This window comes from Schistocerca cancellata, chromosome 9 (assembly GCF_023864275.1).
Source record: "Schistocerca cancellata isolate TAMUIC-IGC-003103 chromosome 9, iqSchCanc2.1, whole genome shotgun sequence".
Classification (NCBI taxonomy): domain Eukaryota; kingdom Metazoa; phylum Arthropoda; class Insecta; order Orthoptera; family Acrididae; genus Schistocerca; species Schistocerca cancellata.
Window position 1 is genome coordinate 335,507,014 of NC_064634.1, and position 27,025 is coordinate 335,534,038.

Sequence of the window (27,025 nt, forward strand, 5' to 3'; positions counted from 1 at the left end):
CGTGGCCGTCGGCGTCTCAGGGCGTTACCGCCGACGGAAGAGGTCGCACCGTGGCTGAGCTCGGGTCCGCAGCACCCTCTGCCTTTTGCATATAAGGAGGAGCACTGGCCCTGAGACGGACAGTCTATTGTCGATTGTCTATTGCTAGCCTTTCGTGGAGCTTATAGCAGAGCCATTGCAGTGTGATATTTGCTGTTGTGTTAGACTAGGCTCAGTACACGGATTACTCTTGGATATTACTTGGACTTGTATTGCTGGTGTATGCTTCATCAGAAATAAAGATAAGTTATCTCTTCATTCTAGCTGGTGCAATTCTTGTCATTAATTATTTTTCAGCCAACAGACATAGCTACATCCTGGTCGCTACCCACGCTTTATACAATTTGTAGTGGCTGCCCCAAAAGTACCGCCGAGGACCTTGGGTTTGGGAGCCGTCAGAAAACCTTCAGTTTATTATTATTACTCTTAAATATGAATCTTGGCTTTTTAAATTGGTTGCAGCTTTTCACTTACCATACACTTTTACCTATTCTGTTTCAGGGGTTGGTGGGACTTCCTTGCATCATCTATTCTTATTTCTTTCCTCTTCTTGTTGCTATCAGCCTCTTTTACACAAACTTGATACCTTGGATTACAATTTTTGTAGCTGTCTTGAATATTTGAAATTTGTTGTCTCAACTTACTAGTCCAGCTGCTTATAAATTATAGATTCTCTGTTTAGACCACTTGTTCAATTATTATGTTTATAAATCTTTAATTTTAATTTTTATAGCAGTGCACCATATTTCTTATTTTAGCTTCTCTTCAACTACATGAGCATTACAGTGGTGTTGAAGCTTCTCTTTTACTTTTTCCAGTTTAAAAAATGTTCAGGTAAAGCCTGTGGAGTTCACATTTACAGTAGCGAATCTCTTCCTTGTCGTGGGCCTTGAAACTGTGGAAGAAGAGCAAGAAATCAGTTGAGGGCTGAAATGTCAAAAATAGAACAAAATATGATGTATTTCCCATCAACTTTCTGACTTTTGATTTGTTCAACAATTGAAATGTAAGCTTTGTTTTTATTGTAGTGGTGAACCACTTCTTACATGAAGTTTTGATCACTTGTAATGGAGCTCTACTTTTCAGTTGGTTTCAGAAGAAAGTGTAGTATGCCTCTGAAGTTCTACAGTATTGATCTGAAATATAAGTGATGAAGATTACTTGCAAATCTTCCACCAATAAATAAATAAAAAATCATTTATTAGTCAAGGTGGCAAGTACAGTTTTTTTTTATATTTACAACTATTTTTGGCTGCATTAATTAATGACCTTCAGATTTGTAATACAACAAAAATTTCATCTAAGAAAATAATACTGTATAAACAGTTAATATAAAATAATTCTGACAAAAGTTTGTTCCACCTCAATTTTTTGTTTAGTATACATCACCAAATGGTGAGACACATTGTCATAAATTTGTTTAACCTGTGTTACTTATTATACACTCCTGGAAATTGAAATAAGAACACCGTGAATTCATTGTCCCAGGAAGGGGAAACTTTATTGACACATTCCTGGGGTCAGATACATCACATTATCACACTGACAGAACCACAGGCACATAGACACAGGCAACAGAGCATGCACAATGTCGGCACTTGTACAGTGTATATCCACCTTTCGCAGCGATGCAGGCTGCTATTCTCCGATGGAGACGATCGTAGAGATGCTGGATGTAGTCCTGTGGAACGGCTTGCCATGCCATTTCCACCTGGCGCGTCAGTTGGACCAGCGTTCGTGCTGGACGTGCAGACCGCGTGAGACGACGCTTCATCCAATCTCAAACATGCTCAATGGGGGACAGATCCGGAGATCTTGCTGGCCAGGGTAGTTGACTTACACCTTCTAGAGCACGTTGGGTGGCACGGGATACATGCGGACGTGCATTGTCCTGTTGGAAGAGCAAGTTCCCTTGCCGGTCTAGGAATGGTAGAACGATGGGTTCGATGACGGTTTGGATGTACCGTGCACTATTCAGTGTCCCCTCGACGATCACCAGTGGTGTACGGCCAGTGTAGGAGATCGCTCCCCACACCATGATGCCGGGTGTTGTCCCTGTGTGCCTCGGTCGTATGCAGTCCTGATTGTGGCGCTCACCTGCACGGCGCCAAACACGCATACGACGATCAATGGCACCGAGGCAGAAGCGACTCTCATCGCTGAAGACGACACGACTCCATTCGTCCCTCCATTCACGCCTGTCGCGACACCACTGGAGGCGGGCTGCACGATGTTGGGGCGTGAGCGGAAGACGGCCTAACGGTGTGCGGGTCCGTAGCCCAGCTTCATGGAGACGGTTGCGAATGGTCCTCGCCGATACCCCAGGAGCAACAGTGTCCCTAATTTGCTGGGAAGTGGCGGTGCGGTCCCCTACGGCGCTGCGTAGGATCCTACGGTCTTGGCGTGCATCCGTGAGTCGCTGCGGTCCGGTCCCAGGTCGACGGGCACGTGCACCTTCCGCCGACCACTGGCGACAACATCGATGTGCTGTGGAGTCCTCACGCACCACGTGTTGAGCAATTCGGCGGTACGTCCACCCGGCCTCCCGCATGCCCACTATACGCCCTCACCCAAAGTCCGTCAACTGCACATACGGTTCACGTCCACGCTGTCGCGGCATGCTACCAGTGTTAAAGACTGCGATGGAGCTCCGTATACCACGGCAAACTGGCTGACACTGACGGCGGCGGTGCACAAATGCTGCGCAGCTAGCGCCATTCGACGGCCAACACCGCGGTTCCTTGTGTGTCCCCTGTGCCGTGCGCGTGATCATTGCTTGTACAGCCCTCTCGCAGTGTCCGGAGCAAGTATGGAAGGTCTGACACACCAGTGTCAATGTGTTCTTTTTTCCATTTCCAGGAGTGTATAAACTAATGGAACAGTGATGTGTAATTATGTCAGATGTCTTTAAATTGTGATGATGTATATGATATAGTGCATAAATATGTCAAAAAAGTACAAGTTTAGATTACAGTTATTACCTAAGTTTACAACATCATTGAGTGCTATGTAAAGGAATAAAATCAAACATTCTCCACATGTGCATAGTGCAAACATATCTGACATGCATCTGTTACTCTGCAGACATAGCACAAGAACAGATGAAATGTGTAATGTTGACTCCATTACATGAGACTTTTGTGATCACTGTGTAAGTCTGTTACTAAATATGCTCTGTTGGCAAGTATGCTCAACACCTGTCAACAGTGCCCTCAGATGGAACTTTCTTCCTTTTAAGCGCTGACACTAGGTGCCTGCTGGTCTTCTTCCTGCTGCCATTGGGTACTTATCTGTTTACAGATACCGTGTGTCATGAGTAACCAGTGATGTTTACATTCACATGTGGAGTGCACTTAGTAATAGACTTCCACAGTAAATATGGAAGTATCATATAACAGAGTCGCCGTCATACTGTGCCTTCAAAATAACGTATGGATGTCAGTTATGCACATATGGAGAATGTTTGATTTTGTTGTTATAAATGGCACTCGACAATCTTGTAAACTTGTGTAACTTGTACTTTTTTCACATACTAGTATACTATAGTATATATAGTGTCATGATTTAAATTTGTCTTACAGACATCAGATTATAAAATCAGCAGTGCAGCTGGAACAAAATTATGATGATATGTCTTGCCAAGTGGTGATGTACACTAAATAAAAAATGGTTTTGGTACACACTTTGTGTTAGAATGTTTTTATATTAATTGTTTACACTGTATTATTTTCTTAGACTCAGTTTCCCACGTATTACAGATCTGAAGATGGCTAATTAAGATAGCCAAAACTATGTACTAATAAAAGAAAAAAAATTGGAGTTACTATCTTGACTAATAAAGGATTTTTCTGATTGCACAACTTTTAATAAACATACATCACTTATCTCCAATTTGACTATGTCAGGTAGAAACAAAAGTGCTTTTGACTATTTATTGTTATTACTTGTAATTTGGCAAGGTAAAAATCCACCACTTGAACATTGTTACAGTTGAAAAATCAAAAAGAATTGGGTTCTTGTTTTATTTGTGGTTATGAAATAATACCAAAAATCTATTTGACTATGAGGAGGCCACAACAAAAACTGTTGACATCAGCTGAACATCCAGTGTGTGCTTCATCTTCAGTCTATATTCACCCTAGTTAAAATTCATTACCTGTGAGTAAATGATCTTTACAGCTGATGCAGGTACACCATGCACTTTGTCCAAATGCTTTAATCGGAGAAAATGCCTGTTTTTAAGTTCCATTGTTTAACCACTTATTGTAACTCCTTTCCACTGCGTATCATGATAATTGAACAGTAACTTCGGTCACACCACATTCAAGAAGTGCTTTTAATTTTGTCCGTAATGTGATAAAAAGTGTTGAATAAATGATATTTTCACATTATAGGCCAGAGTGAGATGTATTTTGTAGTCTCTCATAAATTTCTCTTTTAAGTGAAGTTTATTTATGTAATTTAACTGAAAATAATTAATGTAACACATCATATGAGAAATTTATTTTCTTAGATACTGCCTTCACCATTATACTTTTGCATTCATTACACTAGAGCTTAAAAGCTGTTATATACCCCATGATAGCTACATTACTGAAGTTAAGTAAAAATTAATTATTATAATGTACTAGAATGCTTGCTGATTCTATCTTAAATCTGGAGTAATATATCTGTTCTTTGTCTATATATTAATGTATTATAAAGCTGGATGCTGTCGAGTTATTCACATTATCAACAGTACTTTGTCTTTTGGCGAAAATAAAATCTACATTCATCCAAAACATTTTTTCTTCTACAGGATTTCGTCGACTGCAAGTCGCCTTCTTAATGGAGCAAATGTTGGGCCTCTATGCACAATAACCTTTCTGGAACAACAACTTTCAGCATGTGTTGCACTCAACTCACCAAAGGAGTACCACAGTTGGTTGATGTGTCTTGCCAGGTTTCTCATTCAAGAAGGTATTTCCATTGATGTCATATATAAAAACATAATTTTAGAGATGAGTGTTATTGTACATTTCTCAGAAAAGATTTGTGTTGTTTCGGCTGTTGTACAAAATAAATTTAACATCTGTTCCACTTAATATGGTTATCTCATCTGACTTGATAACAACAGTAATGTTTCTTTTGTCTGCCCCTGGTAGTTGAGTGGTCAACGAGACGGAATGTCATGCCTAACAGCCCCGGTTCGATTCCCGGCTGGGTCAGAGATTTTCTCCTCTCAGGGACTGGGTGTTGTGTTGTGCTTATCATCATCATTATTTCATCCCCATCGACAGGCAAGTCACTGAAGATTTTCTCCTCTCAGGGACTGGGTTTTGTGTTGCCCTTATCATCATCATTATTTCATCCCCATCGACACGCAAGTCGCCGAAGTGGCGTCAACTTGAAAGACTTGCACCAGGCGAGTGGTCTCCCCAATGGGAGGCCCTACCCACACAGCGTTTCCATTTCCAATGTGATAGTGCCACTCAAAGTTTCAGATTGTCTTAGCCACATTGTTTATTGAAAAGCTGCCCTACATGTGTTAATTACACATCATTTTCAAAGGCTGAGTGGAATATATACATAGTATCATTAGTAAACAACTGGTTACATTGAATCCACAATAGAACTGAAGCATCTAGGGAGCTCTTGCCATATATAAAAGCCTTCCATATTAAAATCACTACATGTACAAAACATATGGGTATCATGTGAGCAACAGATGACTGCAAATTAATTACTGGTACTATGTGTTGTCACAAGTGATGTCAGCTACAAGAGAGTGCAGGGGGTAGCAATATATCTACCATTTACATACTGTAATTTTATAGACATATGTAATAAATTACACAAAGATTAAAAATGAAATAAGAGTAAAACTAGTAGGATATCATACATGTGCTGTACTTAACAGCTAGATAGATGGCTTTACTTGTAAAAAAAAACAATTTCAGCATACATATGATTAACATTTAGAGTAGTTGATGTATACATTTCCCATTTTGTAATATAATTACAAACACACAGGATAAACAGTAAAAGGATTGCATAGATAAGATAATAAAATAAAATGAATAATATCAAATTACAGTTGTTCAAGTGAATAAACATTGATATAATAGTGTAGGCTAGGTGGCATTGTTTATGAAAAAATAATTACAGTAAGTACAGTGTAGCTGTGTTATCAAGAGTTGCTATGGTATAGTGTCCATCGATGGAGTATCATTGTGATACTATTTACAGTGCATGAAATGAAATGAATTACCAGTAGGATTAACCATAATACTGGTGCTCATTTTGTAATAATGTATATCCATAAAATTTTGTAATAATGGATTCATAAAAGTAAATATATATATTTACAATACATACTATATAATGTGAGCAGCTCTGCCATCAACTTATGGTGGTTTGCAGAGTATAGCTGTAGTAAATGTTCATTTGTAGATTTAAAATTTCAGCAAAGTGAAGGTGACATTAACTACTAAACCAAGATTATTTATGATGTAGAAATATTGCCATGTAAAATTATTTGTGTTTACAATCACGTAAAAAAGGACAATGAACTGTAATGCTCAGTGTATAAACCTATTATTACAATCTTAAAGTTATTACTACAGCCTATTTGAGGAAGAAGGGAGGTGAATGGAACGTAGGAAAAGTTTGTTGGAGGGGGGAGGGGTGTTATAAAGGGTGAAATAGATAGCAATGGTGTTGTAAGGTAATAATTTTTTAAAAATACTAATTGCAATTAAAAATAATGCTTACAATATTGTTTGTCAAAAATAATTACGTCATAGCTGTGTTATAAAAGTTATTTTGGTACACAGTCCACATAACTTTCCATCGCAAATACAAATATTGCTTAAAGTCTCATAGTGGCATTGAAGTATTAATTATGTAGCAACAATCATCAGTGCTATTTTAAGATTTAATGGAAGCTATAAAACCAAAGACTGGCTTCCTAGAATGATGTACATATGAGCTTGAAGTACGTAATATGTAACAATGAAAACAGTAAATTATAGGTAAAGTTATTTAATTGGATACATAAAAAATCTACTCATCAGCAGTAGCAACAAGCAGCCAGATGCTACTCTGAAAATTTTTTTGGCTCACCCAAGCTGCCAGATTGCCGCATGCACATAGCAGTCTGGGTTGTAGTGGGGAGGGTTGGTATCCATGTAAGCCATGCTTACATATAGTGATTTTGATGTTTCCTCTTCATTTATGCTTCTCACATCAAATGAAAACAAAGCCTATTTCTGTAGCTGGAAGCTATCAAATGAATTAAAATACATTTACATAATTATGGAAGGCTAACACATGTTATTAGTTTCAGTTTTCTTACTTATTTTCTTTCCTTGTTTTTGGCAGTCAATCACCTTCAGAACAGGGAAGTTATTTTTTTCGGTTTGCAACATAAATGTGGCTTTTTTCCACAGAGGCAGTCAATTTATTATAAACAAAGTGTTTCATTCTGCACTATTAGCTAGTTTCAACTGTTCACTCAATTTCAAGTGCACATTTTCATCCCCTGGCATGTATTTCATTATGCCACAATAAAGAACCAAACAGGAGATAATACAGTATTGGTATTCCAAGAAAATTTGCATCCAGAAAACTACACTGAAATCTTAATATCAGGTTATTGTGAAACTGGACATATGAAAACATGTGCACTTCAAGCCGAATTGTGCATTTTATTGTGGTATTAGAAATTCCAATGCTCTTGGAGTATTCTATTGCTTTTATGATGTCATGTAAGAGCTCTTAACACTATATATGTATGAACATATGGGCTTCCTACATCGTCATAGCTCCCCACGTGCAGTAATGCCTGTTCTCTGGCACTCTCTAGCAATTGCTGAAACAAAACTTATTTCTAACAGCTTGCAGGAAAATGGTGTTTTGAAAAGTGTTAGTTTCAAAGTAAATTTCCTTTTGCGCAATATGTTTCGTGTTACGTGTGCGAATGTTCAATGAATTTCTAAAATCACAGAGTGTTTGATTCTCATTTAAAACTTAACACATTGAGGACTAGCCACTTAGAAGAATTTTGAGCACAGAAGACCAGACTTTTATGTCATTTTTTTAAATTTTACTGGCGCATTTGTGTGATGTATCTTAAAGTGTAACACACGCAATAAAGACCAATATTATATGTAAAAGCTTAACTTTTCTTGTAGCCAAACTATGTACATTAATGTAAACCATTAACTTTTCCTATTTGTGTGTTCACTCTACTTAACAATTATGTTGCTGTTGTGACTGACTATGTCATACTGTCACTTATCATCACCTAGGAAGAAGTGTACTTTCACATGGGAAAAAGTGCATTTTTAACTGGGAAATCTGGGAATTCTTTTTTTCTTGTCCGTGTGTACACCCTGGTAACGCATACTTTATGCTCATATGTATGTCATTCTAGGAAGCCAGGCTTAGGTTTATAGCTTCCTTTATGTCATACAATAGCAGTAATGATATTTGCTATATCATTAATACTTTAATGCCATTATGGGGCTTGAAACAACATTTTTAATTCCAAGGAAAAGTTTTGTGGGGTCTTGCCCACTCACCTCGAATAGGGTGCCTAAAGGATGCTGCATTCTCAGAATGCTATACAACAATTCAAGCAAAATCACAGTAATAGATTTTATTACAAATGTGCTAATACTGTCTGTATACTGAGCGGCCAGGGCTGGCAGGAGCGATGCTTATATTCTCCTCTTGTAGAGACCGCTCCTGTCGTGGTGTGGTCCTGATCAGCGCACCATTGGCTGATGTCGTTTCACTACCTTCTCTTCTCTTGCGTTCTTCATCTTCGTTCCAGTGCTTGCAGTTATGTCAGAACATTCCTCCCCCACAAAGCAATGGACCATTGTCGTGTAGGGAGTGCGACCAGGGTGGGGAAGGCAGGAGTGTGAGCTCATTGCCAGGCTGTAAGCTGTGGCTGCAGGGGACATCAAGCTTCCAGCCGTACCCCGCCATCTGGCCTGTGGTCTGGCGGAAACGTTCCCGCAGAAAATGACCAGAAGGGTACGCGTCCACCTCTTGCTGCCGTGAACCATATGAAGAAGGTGGCGACTGCTGCAGTGTGTGTGGGTCCATATCTATTGGTAGGATGAGAGGAGGCGAAGGCTCCATCTCCATTGGGTCATCCTGCAGTGTTCTGATGACACCCTCTATCGGCTGTTGTGGCCACATTGTCCTATGGATCCTTGAATCTGGGGGGAAGAGAGACTGAAAGATCATCGTGTACATGACAGATGCGAAGCTGATGGCGGCGCTGCAAGCCATCTGGGCCTTAAAGAAGATACATGAAAGTGCCTTGCACCCACCGTCTGCTGCTGTAGTGATTCGAGAATTTCTATGTAAATTTTAGAACCACTCAGCCTTCTACCATCTTGAACACATGATATTTTAGATATGAGTGTGAGAAAGTGGAATCCTACCCACTATGCATCACATGTTTGTGCGTGCAGGTTGGAAATGAGTCGCGAGCAGAATGAAGACGCAGCGGTCGAACTGCACCAACAAGTACTTGTCAGTAAATCCATGGAAGTTTAGTGAAAGTGGACAAAACAACCATGGAGTGTTTAAGCTACTCTGTTCTAATTGTGTTTTGACCATTGTTATAGTAATGTGTATAGTTGAAAAAGAACCATTAAAAACTTTTTTCTTAGCCTTGGTGAAGGGAAGACATGTATTAAGATTCATGTTGAGAAAGGACATGGTTATTATGCTAACCTTCTCTTATATGTAAATTAACTTTGTTTCTGACATTTGGACATGCGAGAGACTTACTAACCAGTATTTATTTATGTGAAGAGTGGGATTTTGTAAAATGTCTGAAGTTCAAATATACACTGGTTGAATCAAATGAAACTTTATATGTCTACTTATTTTTATAAGTAGCAAAAGTCTTGAGAAATTTCTGTAACTAGCAACTTACTTCGGAGAAGAAGAGACAGAGTTTGCAGTGGCAGGCTAACCAGCAAGGAACGTCGGCCGAACATCTCAAGTAATTCATCTCTTTAGAGAAGTGGAAGTTTGCATACATACTTCAACACTTTTAAGTTGTCCAAACCATTAGAACATGATTCAGAGCATAATAAGGAGAAAATCTCGCTGTATTAGACCAAGAAGAAATACGCCTAGAACAGTCGGACTAAGAAGATTCAGTGCGGGGATTATACAGCCCTCGCACACATTGCGAGGACGCAGACGTGGAAACCAACATCCAATGCTGCCGGCACGAGTTGCTGTTCACTGGTGCTGCCCTGCTTCCACATCTGCTCACCTACGCAGTGAGAACTCTATGCTGGGTGAGCGTGAAACAGTAATATGAAGTGTGACAGAATACTGTGTAGTGAACCGTTACTGTGTAGTGAACCGTTACTGTGTAGTGAACCGTTACTGTGTATTTAGTATAATTACAATTAGCATTAAATGCTTACAAGGTCTAAAGCCTATAGTAGTATGGATAACATACAGCAGGTCGAGGAAACTTCAGAACCACCCATGGCTATGAGAGTTAGCAAAGAAGGACCAGACTGGTCTGAGTTAGTAAATCTGATCAAAACTTTAAATTCTAAATTAGATGCCCAGAGTGAAGCTTCAAATACTCAAAATGCAACTTTAAGTTGCCTATGTTTGCTAAATGCCAAAATCCACTCACAAAGCAAAGAGTTTAGTAAACTATGTGAAGGCATGGATGCTGTAAAGACTGAATTTGATGCCTTAAATTGTAAAGTAGAAAATTTGAAATTAGATTTAAAGGATGAATTGACTAGTTCCTTGACTATTCATGTAAATCAAATGTTTACCTATTTCAGCCAGAAACAGAATGATAATTTTCGGAATCTGACAAAAAGGTTAGAATTGAATATTGAAGACAAATGTAATAGTGTAGAATCAGAGCTTAATGAAAAGTTGGGATCCTTTGAAAATGTGTGCAACGTTAAATTCAATGCTGTAAAGCAAGGGTTGAGTACTTTGAGAGTGTCGGTAAGCAAGATAACTTAATGCCAATTACTCAGTTGCAAATTAAGGTATTAATACAAGAGTGGATAATGTGGGAAGGAACTTCAAAGAGAAATTAGTGAACTCTGATATCATAAATATTAATAGTTTGGAGGAACAGGTGGAAGAACTTGTAGATCGGGAAGTTTCCGAGAAAGTAACATCTGGAAACGTATCTCCTTTTTATCTTCTGAACTTTGTGATACCAAGAAAGTTGGGGATGACCTCTGATGGGAATTCAGTCTTATCCAGAATAAAGTAGACAAAGGAGTAACTTCACATAATGTTGTATTAATTAGTAAAGTTATGACTGATCTACAGTGGGGGCGGGGGGTCTAATTCAGGATTATCCAGGCAATTTCCTAAATTTAAGCCAGACGAGGATGTACATCCGACTCATTTTTGAAAAGATTCAATCAAGCTTTGTCAAAGAATTGGGAAGATTCTAAAAAGATCGTATTTCCTGTGGGGTGCCTACTAGGAGAGGCCTCAGAATGGGGAACCGTAGATACTGAGAATTTTTCTTGTTAGGGAGACTTCCAAAAGAAATTTAAAGAGAAATACTGGTCTGCTAGTGCACAGGAAAAGTTAATAATCAGATCTGTGGGACCCAAAATATTACAACAATACTGGGGTACCATGAGGAAGTATTTCGACTGGCATCTAAAAACACGGGCGAAGTACTTAGATAAGCCAATGGAAGAAGAGGGATTAGTGCAAATTTTAATTAGACGATTACCCAGTTGTGCAAGAAAAGACATCTTATTTAGTGGCTGGAAAACGGTAGAGGAATTGTTATCTTTCATAATAAATAAGGACCGTAATGAAGCTTTACACCAAGGGGAAACTTCGAACTATAAAAGAAATAGTGGAAATAATTTCAAAAAGCATGAAGTAAACCTCGCAAAGGTACACCAGTACAATAAGCATCATTGTAACGACAATTACCAAAAGAAGCATCCACCTTCAAATCTAAATCCAGTAACTTCCAAGAATTTGTACCGAGTAACCAGAAAACGTTGAATGGAAATGTAGTACCTCGTTTCGGTAACCAACCCGTAATGAGTGATAATGAGGAAAACATGGTTCAATCTGTATTCAGGGCCAACCCGTAATGAGTGATAATGAGGAAAACATGGTTCAATCTGTATTCAGGGCCAGGGCCCAGATTGTAGAGATACACTAGGAGGCCTGATTTGGTATAAGTATGTTAACTTTACCCGAAAAATACCTATAAAGGAATGGTTACTGCTTGAAGAACCATGCTTAGATACTAATAACCCACAACCTATAATAGCAGGGACTGTGGAGACTTCCGACATTATTATATTTATAGACTTGGGGAGTGAAGTATCACTCATATCCAAAGAATTCTTTAATTCGATACAAAATAAACATCACTTACCATTATTGCCAGTAACTGGAGTATATATAGTCGGGATAACTGAAACGAAAAGTAAAATTATGAAATATGAAACTCAGGTGAACTGTCATATTGGAGGTATACTATTTTGTCAAACACTATTGATAGTAGAAAATATTAACAGGGATGTATTGTTTGGTTTAGATTGGTTATTAGAGTTTAAGGTCATCTTAAACTTCTACGGAAATCTTTGTTTTGGTAAAGGGAATAGTAGATGTTTGATTCCGTTTATGATAAACAGCTGCATTGAAAAACAAACAGCGGAGTGTCAGTGTCTGTGATTAACAGCTACAGCACAGTTGTCACCAAGATCGATAATGTAGATCCGGAGCACATCGAACTGATATACACAATAGAGTTAATGAATCCCAAATATTAACTGAACAACAAAGAGAGATTTATATAAAAGTTTAAGGGAATATGAAGTATTTTTTCCGATTGTCCAGGTAACATCAGTGACTATATTTGTAATTTCAGAATCAAAGATGACACTCCATTCTTCTGTAAGCCGTATCCAATATGTGTGAGTTTTAAGGAAGCAGTTAGAGATGAAATCAATAAGATGACTGATAATAATATTCTAGAACGTAGTTCCAGCATCATGAATAATCCTCTGGTCATGGTGAAAAAAGCTGCAGGTGGAGTAAGATTAGTGTTAGACGCTCGTACATTAAATAGACATATAGAGACAGAAGAGACAAACCGATTAATATTGATGAATTGTTATCCAAATTTGAAAAGGCAATGTTCTTTAGCACGATGGAGCTGACTGCAGGATATTGGCAAATAAGGTTACATACAGAATCTTAAAAAGTATACAGCATTCCTGTTTGATGGTAAATCATATCAATTCAGTGTACTGCCATTCAGACTTAATGTCTCTGTGTCTGTATTTATACGTGTGTTAGATGAGGCACTAGGTAGAGAGTTATTGAAGGATTTGATAATATATGTAGATGATATCCTGATAATATCAACTACTTGGGAAGAACATTGTTTAACTTTGTGCAAGACTTTGAAAAGGGTTAAACAGAAAGGTATTATGGTGAAACTGTCAAAATCATATTTTGTGTGCCAAGAACTTAAGTTCTTAGGTCATATTGTAGGGATACAGGGATTAGACCGAACCCTGAATGCATCAAAGCTATCGAAGAATGTCCACACCTCAAAAATGTAAGACAGCTAAAAGGATTTTTAGGTGTGGCCAGATACTATTGACGGTACATACAAGGGCAAGAACTAAATGACCCGAGAATTTTACATTTATTAAAAAAGGGAGTACCATGGACTTAGGATCAAGGTACAACTGATGCATTTGAAAACGTCAAAAGAGCGCTTGTAGAATCACCCATATTACATCGTCTTGTTATGCAAACTGTTTTAAGTTGTCAAGAGATGCATCTGATTACGGTATTGCTGCCGAACTTTTCCAAGGAGAGTGGGATTTAAGTAATGTCGAACACCAAACCATAGCTTTTACTAGCCATAGGCTAAATAGGTATGAATTAAATTACACAGCTATGGAAAAGGAACTATTGGCAATTGTATAGAGTATTCAAAAATTTCAAACACTAGTGTGGGGATCTGAAAACCACATTTATACAGATCATCAAGATTTATCCTTTCTAATGAGTAGTCGATTATTGCACAATAGGTTAATGCGATGGATGGGTTTCCTACAGGAGTATGATATTAAGATACAATATGTAAAAGATTCTGAGAATATTGTACCTGATGCTTTGTTTAGGCTACCCATAGGAATGAAAGAATTGAAATGTACAGAAGGACCTGGCATTATTTTTACCATTAATTTTATGTCAGTAGAATATCCATACATCAGAGTAAAGGAAATGGCCTAAAGGATAACAGAAAATATCCATCGTCCTGATCAATTAGGAAAATGGAAAATTGTAGGTCATAACTTATTTTAGAGAGAGCGCAACATCACAGCGTTGGTGCTTATGTATTCCGAAGGTAATGGAAGACGCACTTGTGTGGTATGCTCATACAGGATATGGACACTTCGGAATAAAAAAGTTAATAACCCATATGAATAAGTTTTATTATTTTAAGAAACTAGGGCATAGAATAGCATCTTTGATAAGAACTTGTGAAATTTGCGAGAAAGTGAAAGAGAATAATACTCATGTAAAATACAAAATGTATCCTATTATTCCTATCATTAAACAATCTCACAGCGGCGGCTTTTTTTGGACCAGTTCCAAAAGGAAAGGGAAGAGTATCATACATTTTGGTCATCATAGAGTGCTGGTAAAAGTATGTTAGACTATATCCTATTAAAAAAGCAAATATGCAAACAGTTATACACTGTTTACAACAATACTTCCTAGAAGTAGGTAAACCAAAACGGTTTCTTACAGATAATGGACCACAGTTTGTAAGTAATGAATTTAAAGATTTCCTAGCATGGGAAGGTATTCATCAGGTGCTAATATCTAATTGTAACTCATCATCAAACCCATGTGAACGAGTGATGAAGGAAACTGGAAAATTGTGTCATACTTACTGTCATGAGAAACATACTTTGTGGGCAACAAAAATTAAAGATTTTGAACTTATTTTAAATGAATTACCACATTTATTGACTGGGTTGACACCTTTAGAAGTTATAGGTAAACCATTTATTGGAGAACCTCTAATTAAGTGTTTTAATAGGTCTGAACAACCAAGTATTGATTACGAAGTGAATCAGAAAATAGTTTCTAAGAAATTAGTTGAAAAAGCACAACAAAGAGTAAGTAAACATAATGAAAAGGCTGTGGAATGTCAATACGAAGTTGATGACAACTTCAAAGCTTGACGCTAAAGAAAGAGACTCATAAATTTTTCCAGAGATGTGAAGGACCATATCGAGTACAAACGTTAATACATCCCAAGACATTATTTTTAGTAGATCTTGCAATTGGATTAGAGAAGGGGAAGTACAATGTAAAAGATGTAAAGTTTTACGTCCCCCAGGGACATTAACATTCTGTGTTAATGGGCGGAGTGACAACCGTCGGATCCCGAGCTGTTTATGGTGTTTCTTCCAAAATAGTTTTCCTGCACTGAATTCCTTTAAAATTTTACACTATCCTGTCATCTATTCCTAAAATCTATCCTATAATTTTAGTGCTTAGAAAACTGGATATGACAATCAAGTAGAAAACGATCCAGGCGAATCACAGAATAAGAAGGAAAGTAGTATCGCCATGAAAAGAAAATGAATGAAGTATTATATGTGTGGAAAATATAATATGATGTAACAAACTATACAATAGTGTATAAATTTCCTATTTTATATAGAATATTTTATACCTTTTATGAAAGGTGATGTAAATGGAAGTGTTTGTATCAATTTTGAAAGGGGTGGTTAACATAGATAAAAGCATGGTTTACAAGAACACACAAATCATGACTAACACAAAACATACATCACACCTTTCAAACAACCCTCACAAACAAGTGTGCCTGATTCTTCATCACTTGCTGTTTCCATAGGATTGCTAAGATTTCCTTTGGGACCTCAAGGGTGAAGTTGGGGATGTCCGTTCGGTAGGAGACGATTTAACACCAAACCTCCTCTGGTGTCTCACTCAAGTTCCTGTGAGGTAGGAGGTAGGGATCCTGGGGAAGGAGAGTGGGAAGGGTTTCCTGTCCTCGGGGCTATCTTTTTTCTCTTCTTTGATCTTAGCAACCACATCTATTTTTTTCCTTTCTTACTTCTCAATTGAGGAACTATCTATTTTTTTCCCTCTTGCATATTCACTAACTTCTGTCGCTGAAGAAGTCCTTCCTGGTTTCCATGGTTTCTAATAACCTACATCTTATCTTTAGATAAGAACACCAAAGAATCACACTACACGAACACACATCCACTTACACACAAGAATACTCTTATATACAAACATTTAAATTACAGACTAAAAACCTGTTGCGATGTGAAAACCGCCAGGTGTTGTAGGTGAAAGAATTTGTGTACATAGGAAAATATATATATATATATATATATATATATATATATATATATATATATATATATATATTTAAAAAGAAAGATGATGAGACTTACCAAACAAAAGCGCTGGCAGGTCGATAGACACACAAACAAACACAAACATACACACAAAATCTAGCTTTCGCAACCAACGGTTGCCTCGTCAGGAAAGAGGGAAGGAGAAGGAAAGACAAAAGGATATGGGTTTTAAGGGAGAGGGTAAGGAGTCATTCCTATCCCGGGAGCGGAAAGACTTACCTTAGGGGGAAAAAAGGACAGGTATACACTCGCACACACACACACATATCCATCCATACATACAAGACACAAGCAGACATTTGTAAAGGCAAAGAGTTTGAGCAGAGATGTCAGTCGGGACGGAAGTATAGAGGCAAAGATGATGTTGAAAGACAGGTGAGGTATGAGCGGCGGCAGATTGAAATTAGGAATTAGCGGAGATTGAGGCCTGGCGGATAGCGAGAAGAGAGGATATGCTGAAGGGCAAGTTCCCATCTCCGGAGTTCTGACAGGTTGGTGTTAGTGGGAAGTATCCAGATAACCCGGACGGTGTAACACTGTGCCAAGATGTGTTGGCCGTGCACCAAGGCATGTTTAGCCACAGGGTGATCCTCATTACCAACAAACACTGTCTGCCTGTGTCCATTCATGCGAATGGACAGTTTGTTGCTGGTCATTCCCACATAGAACGCTTCACAGTGTAGGCAGGTCAGTTGGTAAATCACGTGGGTGCTTTCACATGTGGCTCTGCCTTTGATCGTGTACACCTTCCGGGTTACAGGACTGGAATAGGTGGTGGTGGGAGGGTGCATGGGACAGGTTTTACACCGGGGACGGTTACAGGGGTAGGAGCCAGAGGGTAGGGAAGGTGGTTTGGGGATTTCATAGGGATGAACTAAGAGGTTACGAAGGTTGGGTGGACGGCGGAAAGACACTCTTGGTGGAGTGGGGAGGATTTCATGAAGGATGGATCTCATTTCAGGGCAGGATTTGAGGAAGTCGTATCCCTGCTGGAGAGCCACATTCAGAATCTGATCCAGTCCCGGAAAGTATCCTGTCACAAGTGGGGCACTTTTGGGGTTCTTCTGTGGAGGGTTCCGGGTTTGAGGAGATGAGGAAGTGGCTCTGGTTATTTGCTTCTGTACAAGGTCAGGAGGGTAGTTACGGGATGCAAAAGCTGTTTTCAGGTTGTTGGTGTAATGGTTCAAGGATTCTGGACTGGAGCAGATTCGTTTGCCACGAAGACCTAGGCTGTAGGGAAGGGACCGTTTGATGTGGAATGGGTGGCAGCTGTCGTAATGGAGGTACTGTTGCTTGTTGGTGGGTTTGATGTGGACGGACGTGTGAAGCTGGCCATTGGACAGGTGGAGGTCAACGTCAAGGAAAGTGGCATGGGATTTAGAGTAGGACCAGGTGAATCCGATGGAACCAAAGGAGTTGAGGTTGGAGAGGAAATTCTGGAGTTCTTCTTCACTGTGAGACCAGATCATGAAAATGTCATCAATAAATCTGTACCAAACTTTGGGTTGGCAGGCCTGGGTAACCAAGAAGGCTTCCTCTAAGCGACCCATGAATAGGTTGGCGTACGAGGGGGCCATCCTGGTACCCATGGCTGTTCCCTTTAATTGTTGGTATGTCTGGCCTTCAAAAGTGAAGAAGTTGTGGGTCAGGATGAAGCTGGCTAAGGTAATGAGGAAAGAGGTTTTAGGTAGGGCGGCAGGTGATCGCCGTGAAAGGAAGTGCTCCATCGCAGCGAGGCCCTGGACATGCGGAATATTTGTGTATAAGGAAGTGGCATCAATGGTTACAAGGATGGTTTCCGGGGGTAACAGACTGGGTAGGGATTCCAGGCGTTCGAGAAAGTGGTTGGTGTCTTTGATGAAGGATGGGAGACTGCATGTAATGGGTTGAAGGTGTTGATCTACGTAGGCAGAGATGCGTTCTGTGGGGGCTTGGTAACCAGCTACAATGGGACGGCCGGGATGATTGGGTTTGTGAATTTTGGGAAGAAGGTAGAAGGTAGGGGTGCGGGGTGTTGGTGGGGTCAGGAGGTTGATGGAGTCAGGTGAAAGGTTTTGTAGGGGGCCTAAGGTTCTGAGGATTCCTTGAAGCTCCGCCTGGACATCAGGAATGGGATTACCATGGCAAACTTTGTAAGTGGTGTTGTCTGAAAGCTGACGCAGTCCCTCAGCCACATACTCCCGACGATCAAGTACCACAGTCGTGGAACCCTTGTCCGCCGGAAGAATGACGATGGATTGGTCAGCCTTCAGATCACGCATAGCTATGCGTGATCTGAAGGCTGACCAATCCATCGTCATTCTTCCGGTGGACAAGGGTTCCACGACTGTGGTACTTGATCGTCGGGAGTATGTGGCTGAGGGACTGCGTCAGCTTTCAGACAACACCACTTACAAAGTTGGCCATGGTAATCCCATTCCTGATGTCCAGGCGGAGCTTCAAGGAATCCTCAGAACCTTAGGCCCCCTACAAAACCTTTCACCTGACTCCATCAACCTCCTGACCCCACCAACACCCCGCACCCCTACCTTCTACCTTCTTCCCAAAATTCACAAACCCAATCATCCCGGCCGTCCCATTGTAGCTGGTTACCAAGCCCCCACAGAACGCATCTCTGCCTACGTAGATCAACACCTTCAACCCATTACATGCAGTCTCCCATCCTTCATCAAAGACACCAACCACTTTCTCGAACGCCTGGAATCCCTACCCAGTCTGTTACCCCCGGAAACCATCCTTGTAACCATTGATGCCACTTCCTTATACACAAATATTCCGCATGTCCAGGGCCTCGCTGCGATGGAGCACTTCCTTTCACGGCGATCACCTGCCGCCCTACCTAAAACCTCTTTCCTCATTACCTTAGCCAGCTTCATCCTGACCCACAACTTCTTCACTTTTGAAGGCCAGACATACCAACAATTAAAGGGAACAGCCATGGGTACCAGGATGGCCCCCTCGTACGCCAACCTATTCATGGGTCGCTTAGAGGAAGCCTTCTTGGTTACCCAGGCCTGCCAACCCAAAGTTTGGTACAGATTTATTGATGACATTTTCATGATCTGGTCTCACAGTGAAGAAGAACTCCAGAATTTCCTCTCCAACCTCAACTCCTTTGGTTCCATCGGATTCACCTGGTCCTACTCTAAATCCCATGCCACTTTCCTTGACGTTGACCTCCACCTGTCCAATGGCCAGCTTCACACGTCCGTCCACATCAAACCCACCAACAAGCAACAGTACCTCCATTACGACAGCTGCCACCCATTCCACATCAAACGGTCCCTTCCCTACAGCCTAGGTCTTCGTGGCAAACGAATCTGCTCCAGTCCAGAATCCTTGAACCATTACACCAACAACCTGAAAACAGCTTTTGCATCCCGTAACTACCCTCCTGACCTTGTACAGAAGCAAATAACCAGAGCCACTTCCTCATCTCCTCAAACCCGGAACCCTCCACAGAAGAACCCCAAAAGTGCCCCACTTGTGACAGGATACTTTCCGGGACTGGATCAGATTCTGAATGTGGCTCTCCAGCAGGGATACGACTTCCTCAAATCCTGCCCTGAAATGAGATCCATCCTTCATGAAATCCTCCCCACTCCACCAAGAGTGTCTTTCCGCCGTCCACCCAACCTTCGTAACCTCTTAGTTCATCCCTATGAAATCCCCAAACCACCTTCCCTACCCTCTGGCTCCTACCCCTGTAACCGTCCCCGGTGTAAAACCTGTCCCATGCACCCTCCCACCACCACCTATTCCAGTCCTGTAACCCGGAAGGTGTACACGATCAAAGGCAGAGCCACATGTGAAAGCACCCACGTGATTTACCAACTGACCTGCCTACACTGTGAAGCGTTCTATGTGGGAATGACCAGCAACAAACTGTCCATTCGCATGAATGGACACAGGCAGACAGTGTTTGTTGGTAATGAGGATCACCCTGTGGCTAAACATGCCTTGGTGCACGGCCAACACATCTTGGCACAGTGTTACACCGTCCGGGTTATCTGGATACTTCCCACTAACACCAACCTGTCAGAACTCCGGAGATGGGAACTTGCCCTTCAGCATATCCTCTCTTCTCGCTATCCGCCAGGCCTCAATCTCCGCTAATTCCTAATTTCAATCTGCCGCCGCTCATACCTCACCTGTCTTTCAACATCATCTTTGCCTCTATACTTCCGTCCCGACTGACATCTCTGCTCAAACTCTTTGCCTTTACAAATGTCTGCTTGTGTCTTGTATGTATGGATGGATATGTGTGTGTGTGTGCGAGTGTATACCTGTCCTTTTTTCCCCCTAAGGTAAGTCTTTCCGCTCCCGGGATAGGAATGACTCCTTACCCTCTCCCTTAAAACCCATATCCTTTTGTCTTTCCTTCTCCTTCCCTCTTTCCTGACGAGGCAACCGTTGGTTGCGAAAGCTAGATTTTGTGTGTATGTTTGTGTTTGTTTGTGTGTCTATCGACCTGCCAGCGCTTTTGTTTGGTAAGTCTCATCATCTTTCTTTTTAAATATATTTTCCCCACGTGGAATGTTTCCCTCTATTATATATATATATATATATATATAATATATATATATATATATATATATATAATATATTATATATATATATATATATATATATATATAATAGAGGGAAACGTTCCACGTGGGAAAAATATATTTAAAAAGAAAGATGATGAGACTTACCAAACAAAAGCGCTGGCAGGTCGTGTGTCTATCGACCTGCCAGCGCTTTTGTTTGGTAAGTCTCATCATCTTTCTTTTTAAATATATATATATATATATATATATAAAAACTATGACAGTTCTACCTCATTGTGTATATATGAAAAGGTGTATATAAAGAAAGTATAGTGGCGATCAACTCGTGCACAAAGAGAGACAAAAGCATGTGAGTTAGTGGAATAACTATAAAGCAGTAGTGAGCAGGGGATGGACAAGAAAGAGGCATGAGCAAAGAAAGAGAACGTAAACTAGAGTGGAATTAATCGTTATAAGTCATTTAAGAAAAACCAGTGGATTGTAGGATAGTGGACTTAAACAGTGTATGTAGACATATTATCTATGGAGAGTATAGAATTTGAGAAGTAGAGGAGGACACTAGGGAATAGATAATGTATTAAGAAGTGAATGTGAAGTCTGAGATAGATTTGTATCTTAACCAGAAAATACTTAATTAGGTTATACATAGAAGTGTACACTGGGATAATGAACCATGAGGCCTACTCAGAAAGGATAAGGGGGGCGTACCCAGAATTTACTGAGTATAAAGGGCAGGCGTACCTACATGGAGATAGGATGACCCATGGCCTAAAAAATAGGAATGTTTTATAAAGGGACATACCTACCAGAATGGAAAGAGTGGAAGAGCACTCATAAGGTCAACCCTCAAGTAAGGCATAGGTACTGATCCTAGCAGAAGGGGACAGTATCGTGACAGAAGTCACACATTTTATAGGGATTATTCTGGAAAGCATGAATTCTATACAAAACTAGCATTATTGTGTTTCACGTAAATAAATAAGTGTCAAAAAGAACACTTTCCTTTTGCTCAGAGTTCCTCCAAGCTGCAAAAAATAATAAAACTACTATGTACTAATAAAAAGGTAGTACAAAGAATGAGAACAGAAAATAGATTACTCAAGTGTCATGAACACCTGAAGTGTAAGACTGGAAATAAGGAAAGAGTCCTCACGATTCCTAAATACTAGTCAAACTTACTAAATCATGAATGAATACTCAGGTCTTGATATCAAAATAAAGTGAGAATAGAATAAAGAGACGCTCATATTGCTCTGGAGAAAACAAAGGGCTGTTATTGAAGTGGAAGATGTATATATAAACCTATGTAAGAAATGTATACTGCTAAAATGTGAAATGTTATTATGTGTGATATTATGTACATAATGATTGTGTATAAAAAAACGTGTTCAATCGGGGATTGGGGGATATGTAGGGATTCGAGAATTATCACATAAATTGTAGAACCACTCGGCCTTCTACCGTCTCGAACACATGATATTTTAGATATGACTGCAAGAAAGTGGAATCCTACCCACTGCGTGTCACATGTTTGTGTGTGCAGGTTGGAAATGAGTCATGAGCAGAATGTAGACGTGGCAGCTGAACTGCACCGACAAGTACTTGTCGGTCAATCCATGGAAGTTTAGTGAAAATGGACAGAAGAACCATGGAGTGTTTATGCTACTCTGTTCTAATTGTGTTTTGACCATTGTTATAGTAATGTGAATAGTTGAAAAAAAAACATTAAAAACTTTTGTCTTAGCCTTGGTGAGGGGAAGACGTGTATTAAAATTCATGTTGAGGATGGAGCCGGCCCCAGTGGCCGAGCGGTTCTAGGCGTTACAGTCTGGAACCGCGTGACCGCTACAGTCGCAGGTTCGAATCCTGTCTCAGGCATGGATGTGTGTGATGTCCTTAGGTTAGTTAGATTTGAGTAGTTCTGTCGTCCAAACTGTTAGACTGCCACTAAAAACCCTGTAAAAGATAATATCATGTGGCACGAAGTGATACTTGTGGCCTTCCTTCAGCGCTGAATGCTGAAGAGGGTGGAGCAGAGCCTGTTGGCAGTGGCCGTGAAGTAATTCTGCCATCGATGGTCCATCTTGTGGGTGTGAACAATATGAGGTGAGAAAGTGCTGCATCCCTGGTGTGTGCAGAGCAAAGTTTGGCCATCTGCTGCTTGAATGTTTTGACAAAATGTTCCACTTTGCCATTCAACTGTGGATGGATCAGTGCACTAGTTAGAGGCTGTATGCCATTGTGCTCACAGAATGTTTGAAATTCATTTGAAATGAACTGAGGGCCGTTGTCTGACACTATTACTTCAGATAAACCTTCGAGGCAAAAGATCATTGAAAACACCTGAATTGTGCAACCTGCCGTTGTCGATTTCACTGGAACAGCAAAAGGGAACTTGCTATACAAGTCAAACACACTCAACCAACGATTGTTCCAAAAAGGTCCTGCAAAGTGTGTGTGCACATATAGCCATGGCGATTACAATTTAGGCTAAGCAGAGAATTTTTATGGTGGAATGGACTGATTTTCCGCACATGGGTGACACTGTGACATCATCTGTTTGATTTGGCTGTCCATACCCAGCCAAATACAGTGCCAACACGCTAATTGTTTCATACGAACAATCCCCCAGTGTCCTTGGTGTGAAGTAACTGCAACACTTCTTTTTGCAAAGCTTTGGGGATCAATACATGTGACTGACCACTGTTATTTTGTACAAGAATCACACCTTTCTTTTCAGCGAGGCTATGCTGATGTGTAAAGTATCGGTGCACCACAGAGTTCTTTATGTAATGCAAGGAAAGAGGACAATATGTGCAAATGCAGCTAAGCAAAATCTGGATCAGCGTCCGTGGCCTGTGCAATTTTCTTATAGTTCAGCAGAAAAGATTGATGCTATTCAGAGTCCTGAGCTTCGATGTGACAACAAATGCAGCAGAAGCATCAAAGTCTGTGTCAGGGTCAGTTGGAGGACATGAAAGCACGCCTGCATTACCATGTTGAGCTGTCTGATGATACATAATCTAGTACTGGTATTGAGACGACAACAACAAAACTCATCTTTGCAATTTTTGGGCAGTTTGTACAGGAAGCAGTTTTGTCAGATGAAACAAGGACTGCAATGCTTGTAATCCATTACCAAGTAAAATTTTCTGCCATACAAATAGTGGTGAAATTTGGTGACACCATACACAATACCCAAAGCCTCTTTTTCAATTTGTGAGTAGCTAGACTGAGCTTTAGGCAACACTTTTGATGTGAAAGCAATAGGCCTCTCTTTATCACCAATTCTGTGTGAAAGCACTGCACCGATTTCATAAGAGGAAGCATCAACTTGCAATACAACTGGTGCTTTGTCACGATCAAAGTGAACTAAGCATTGATCACTGAGCAATGCATCTTTTAGTATTTGCAAAGCTGCTTCACACTCATTTGTCCAAACAAAGGCAACATTGTAAATAGTCTTCATGGGTTTGCGACCAGTTCTCGTTGTGCAAATTCCACAATACTTCCTCAGAGCAGCTGTCCTACATCTTCAGGTGGTTCAACCTTGCTGGTGGCTAGGTACTGTAGTGATTTGAGAATTTAGCATTGGAGGGCAGTGTGGAGGGTAAAAATCGTAGAGGGAGACCAAGAGATGAATACACTAACCAGATTCAGAAGGATGTAGGTTGCAGTAGATACTGGGAGATGAAGAAGCTTGCACAGGATAGAGTAGCATGGAGAGCTGCATCAAACCAGTCTCAGGACTGAAGACCACAACAACAACAACATGTGAAACAAGAACAGTTTAAAAAGTACTCTTGTAGACTTTTGGCTCAGTCTTGGTAGAGGCAAGACATATTTTCCAATTCATTTTGAGAAAATCATAGTAGTTGAGCCAACTTTCTTTTAACTGTAACTCATTTTCTTTCAAATGTGTGACGGTACGAGGTACTTACAGGAAATTACATATGTATGTTGAAAGTGTGAATTATATTGTGCATGAAAGTCAAATACGTCATTAACTGACGAAAAGGAAAGTTTGTATGTATACTCATTTTATAAGTAGTAAGAGGCTTAAAAGTTCCTGTACCTATCACTATTCGATGGAGAGGAAGTCAAGAGATTTTCCAGCAGCCAACTATCCCTTAAAGAAGAGGGATGCAAAATTCCAAGTAAGTCACCTCGTAAAGAAGTGGAATGTGGTTTGGAGAGAAAAAAATCAGTATAACCCACACTCACACTTTAAGCCATCAGAATGTTAGAGTACGACTGACGGTATCTGCACATTGAGGCCCGTTTCATGAACATGAGTGCGAAGATTGTGTACGTGTGGAAATTGCACATGCACAGTGATTTGTGGATGGATGGTGCCATACTAAAACGCCCTCTGCTGGAAATCGCAGAGGGTTCTCCTGCGTGTGCACGGTACGCTGCGTTTACTAACAGTATGGCCAGACATTATTCTCAAAGATCATACTAGACCAATGTTATAACGGGTCTGTTATCAAAAAATCTTGATTTTAGTGTTGTGGTTTAATAGCAGTTGACAATTGCGGAATACTGTCTGAATACAGGACATAGCATGATTTATGAAAAGATGGAAGTTTTATCCCCGGCATCATTTTGGGATTGCATCACAAAGGAAGCAATACATATCTGTACTGCTGCTAATCTCATCAACAGGGATGTGGGATTTCAACTGAGCACAGCCTGGAACCCTGGATTGGCTGCTATTAAATCACAACGCGAAAATCAATATTTTTCGATAACAGACCCGTCATAACATTGATCTAGTACGGTCTTTGGTGAGTAATGTCTGTCTGTACTGTTAGTAAACGCAGCATACAGCGCACACACAGGAGAGCCGCTCTTTGGTTTTCAGCAGGGGATGTTTGAGTATGGCACTATCTATTTTCAAATCATTGCACATGCGCGATTTCCGGGCCTGCGCATTCTTTGTGGGCATGTTCTAGAAATGGGACATCAATGTGTGGATACCATCAATCATACCTAGCCACAAGCGAGGTTTAACCAGCTGAAGATGTCGGACAGTTGCTCTGAGCAAATATTGTGGCATTTGCACAACATGATCCAGCATTAAGCCCGTGAAGACTGTTTACGACATATCTGCCGGGAAAGCTTGAAGAGTCACAAGGGGACATTATTGCGATGCAAGTGATGCAGTGGAGCTGCGATTTGTGCAGCATTTGGTATGAACCAAATATAATAGTTCATTTTACCTAAAAGTGACTGCAATTCTGTGATATTGCGAGGTACTGGCAAGTCTCATATGGCTAACAAATGCGACTGAAGTGGATGTACACCTTGACTGTTTTACATGACCAAAATACTGTAATTTAGGTTTTAAAAAATCACACTTGTCCAGTCTACACTTTAGTCCTGACTCGGATAACACACAAAACAAACCACGTAAATTTGCAATATGTTCTTCAGGTGTATGACCTGCTATGATAATATCGTCCCAATTGTTTTAATAGTTTGGCATTTTTGCAGTCATCTGTTCCAAATACTGTTGGAAAATGGTGGGTGTGGAAGCACTGCCAAAAGGCAAACACAAATATTTAAATAAACCCAAATGGGTACTTACTACACACACTTTTTGAGATTCTTCATCGAGCAGTATTTGGAGATATGCATGGTGCAAATCAGTTTGGGAAGCAAGACCAGTGGACTTGTCTGTTGACTAGCTGATATGGGTGCAATAACTAGATTATATTGCACTTCTTTAAGTTCACCAGCGAATTTGTCCTGCAATGCAATGGGAACAAATCTGGCCTGGCAAAATTTTGGCTGAGCATTGTCTTTAAGCATCATATGTGCAACAAAATTGTTAGCTTTGCCTAAAACTTCAGAAAAGAGTTCCGGGAATCCTTTTAGCAAACTAACTACGCAATCTTCTGCATTGAATGCAGACGCTGACAACATATTGTCTTGAATGTTAAAGCCAAACAAATGGTA

The 27,025-nt window shown here is 40.2% G+C and overlaps 1 protein-coding gene across 3 annotated transcripts in view; it reads left to right on the forward strand.

Moving 5' to 3' along the window:
• The window catches only part of LOC126100100 (protein HIRA), a 258,874-nt gene that overhangs the window by 215,394 nt on the left and 16,455 nt on the right, over positions 1 to 27,025 (forward strand). For 2 of the 3 annotated variants that reach the window (XM_049910614.1, XM_049910616.1), the window contains one exon: positions 4,838 to 4,998. In XM_049910614.1, coding sequence (XP_049766571.1) covers positions 4,838 to 4,998 — 161 coding nt within the window. Of the gene's footprint in view, positions 1 to 4,837; positions 4,999 to 9,509; positions 9,885 to 27,025 lie in introns of those variants that run through there. The other variant, XM_049910615.1, reaches the window with a different exon arrangement.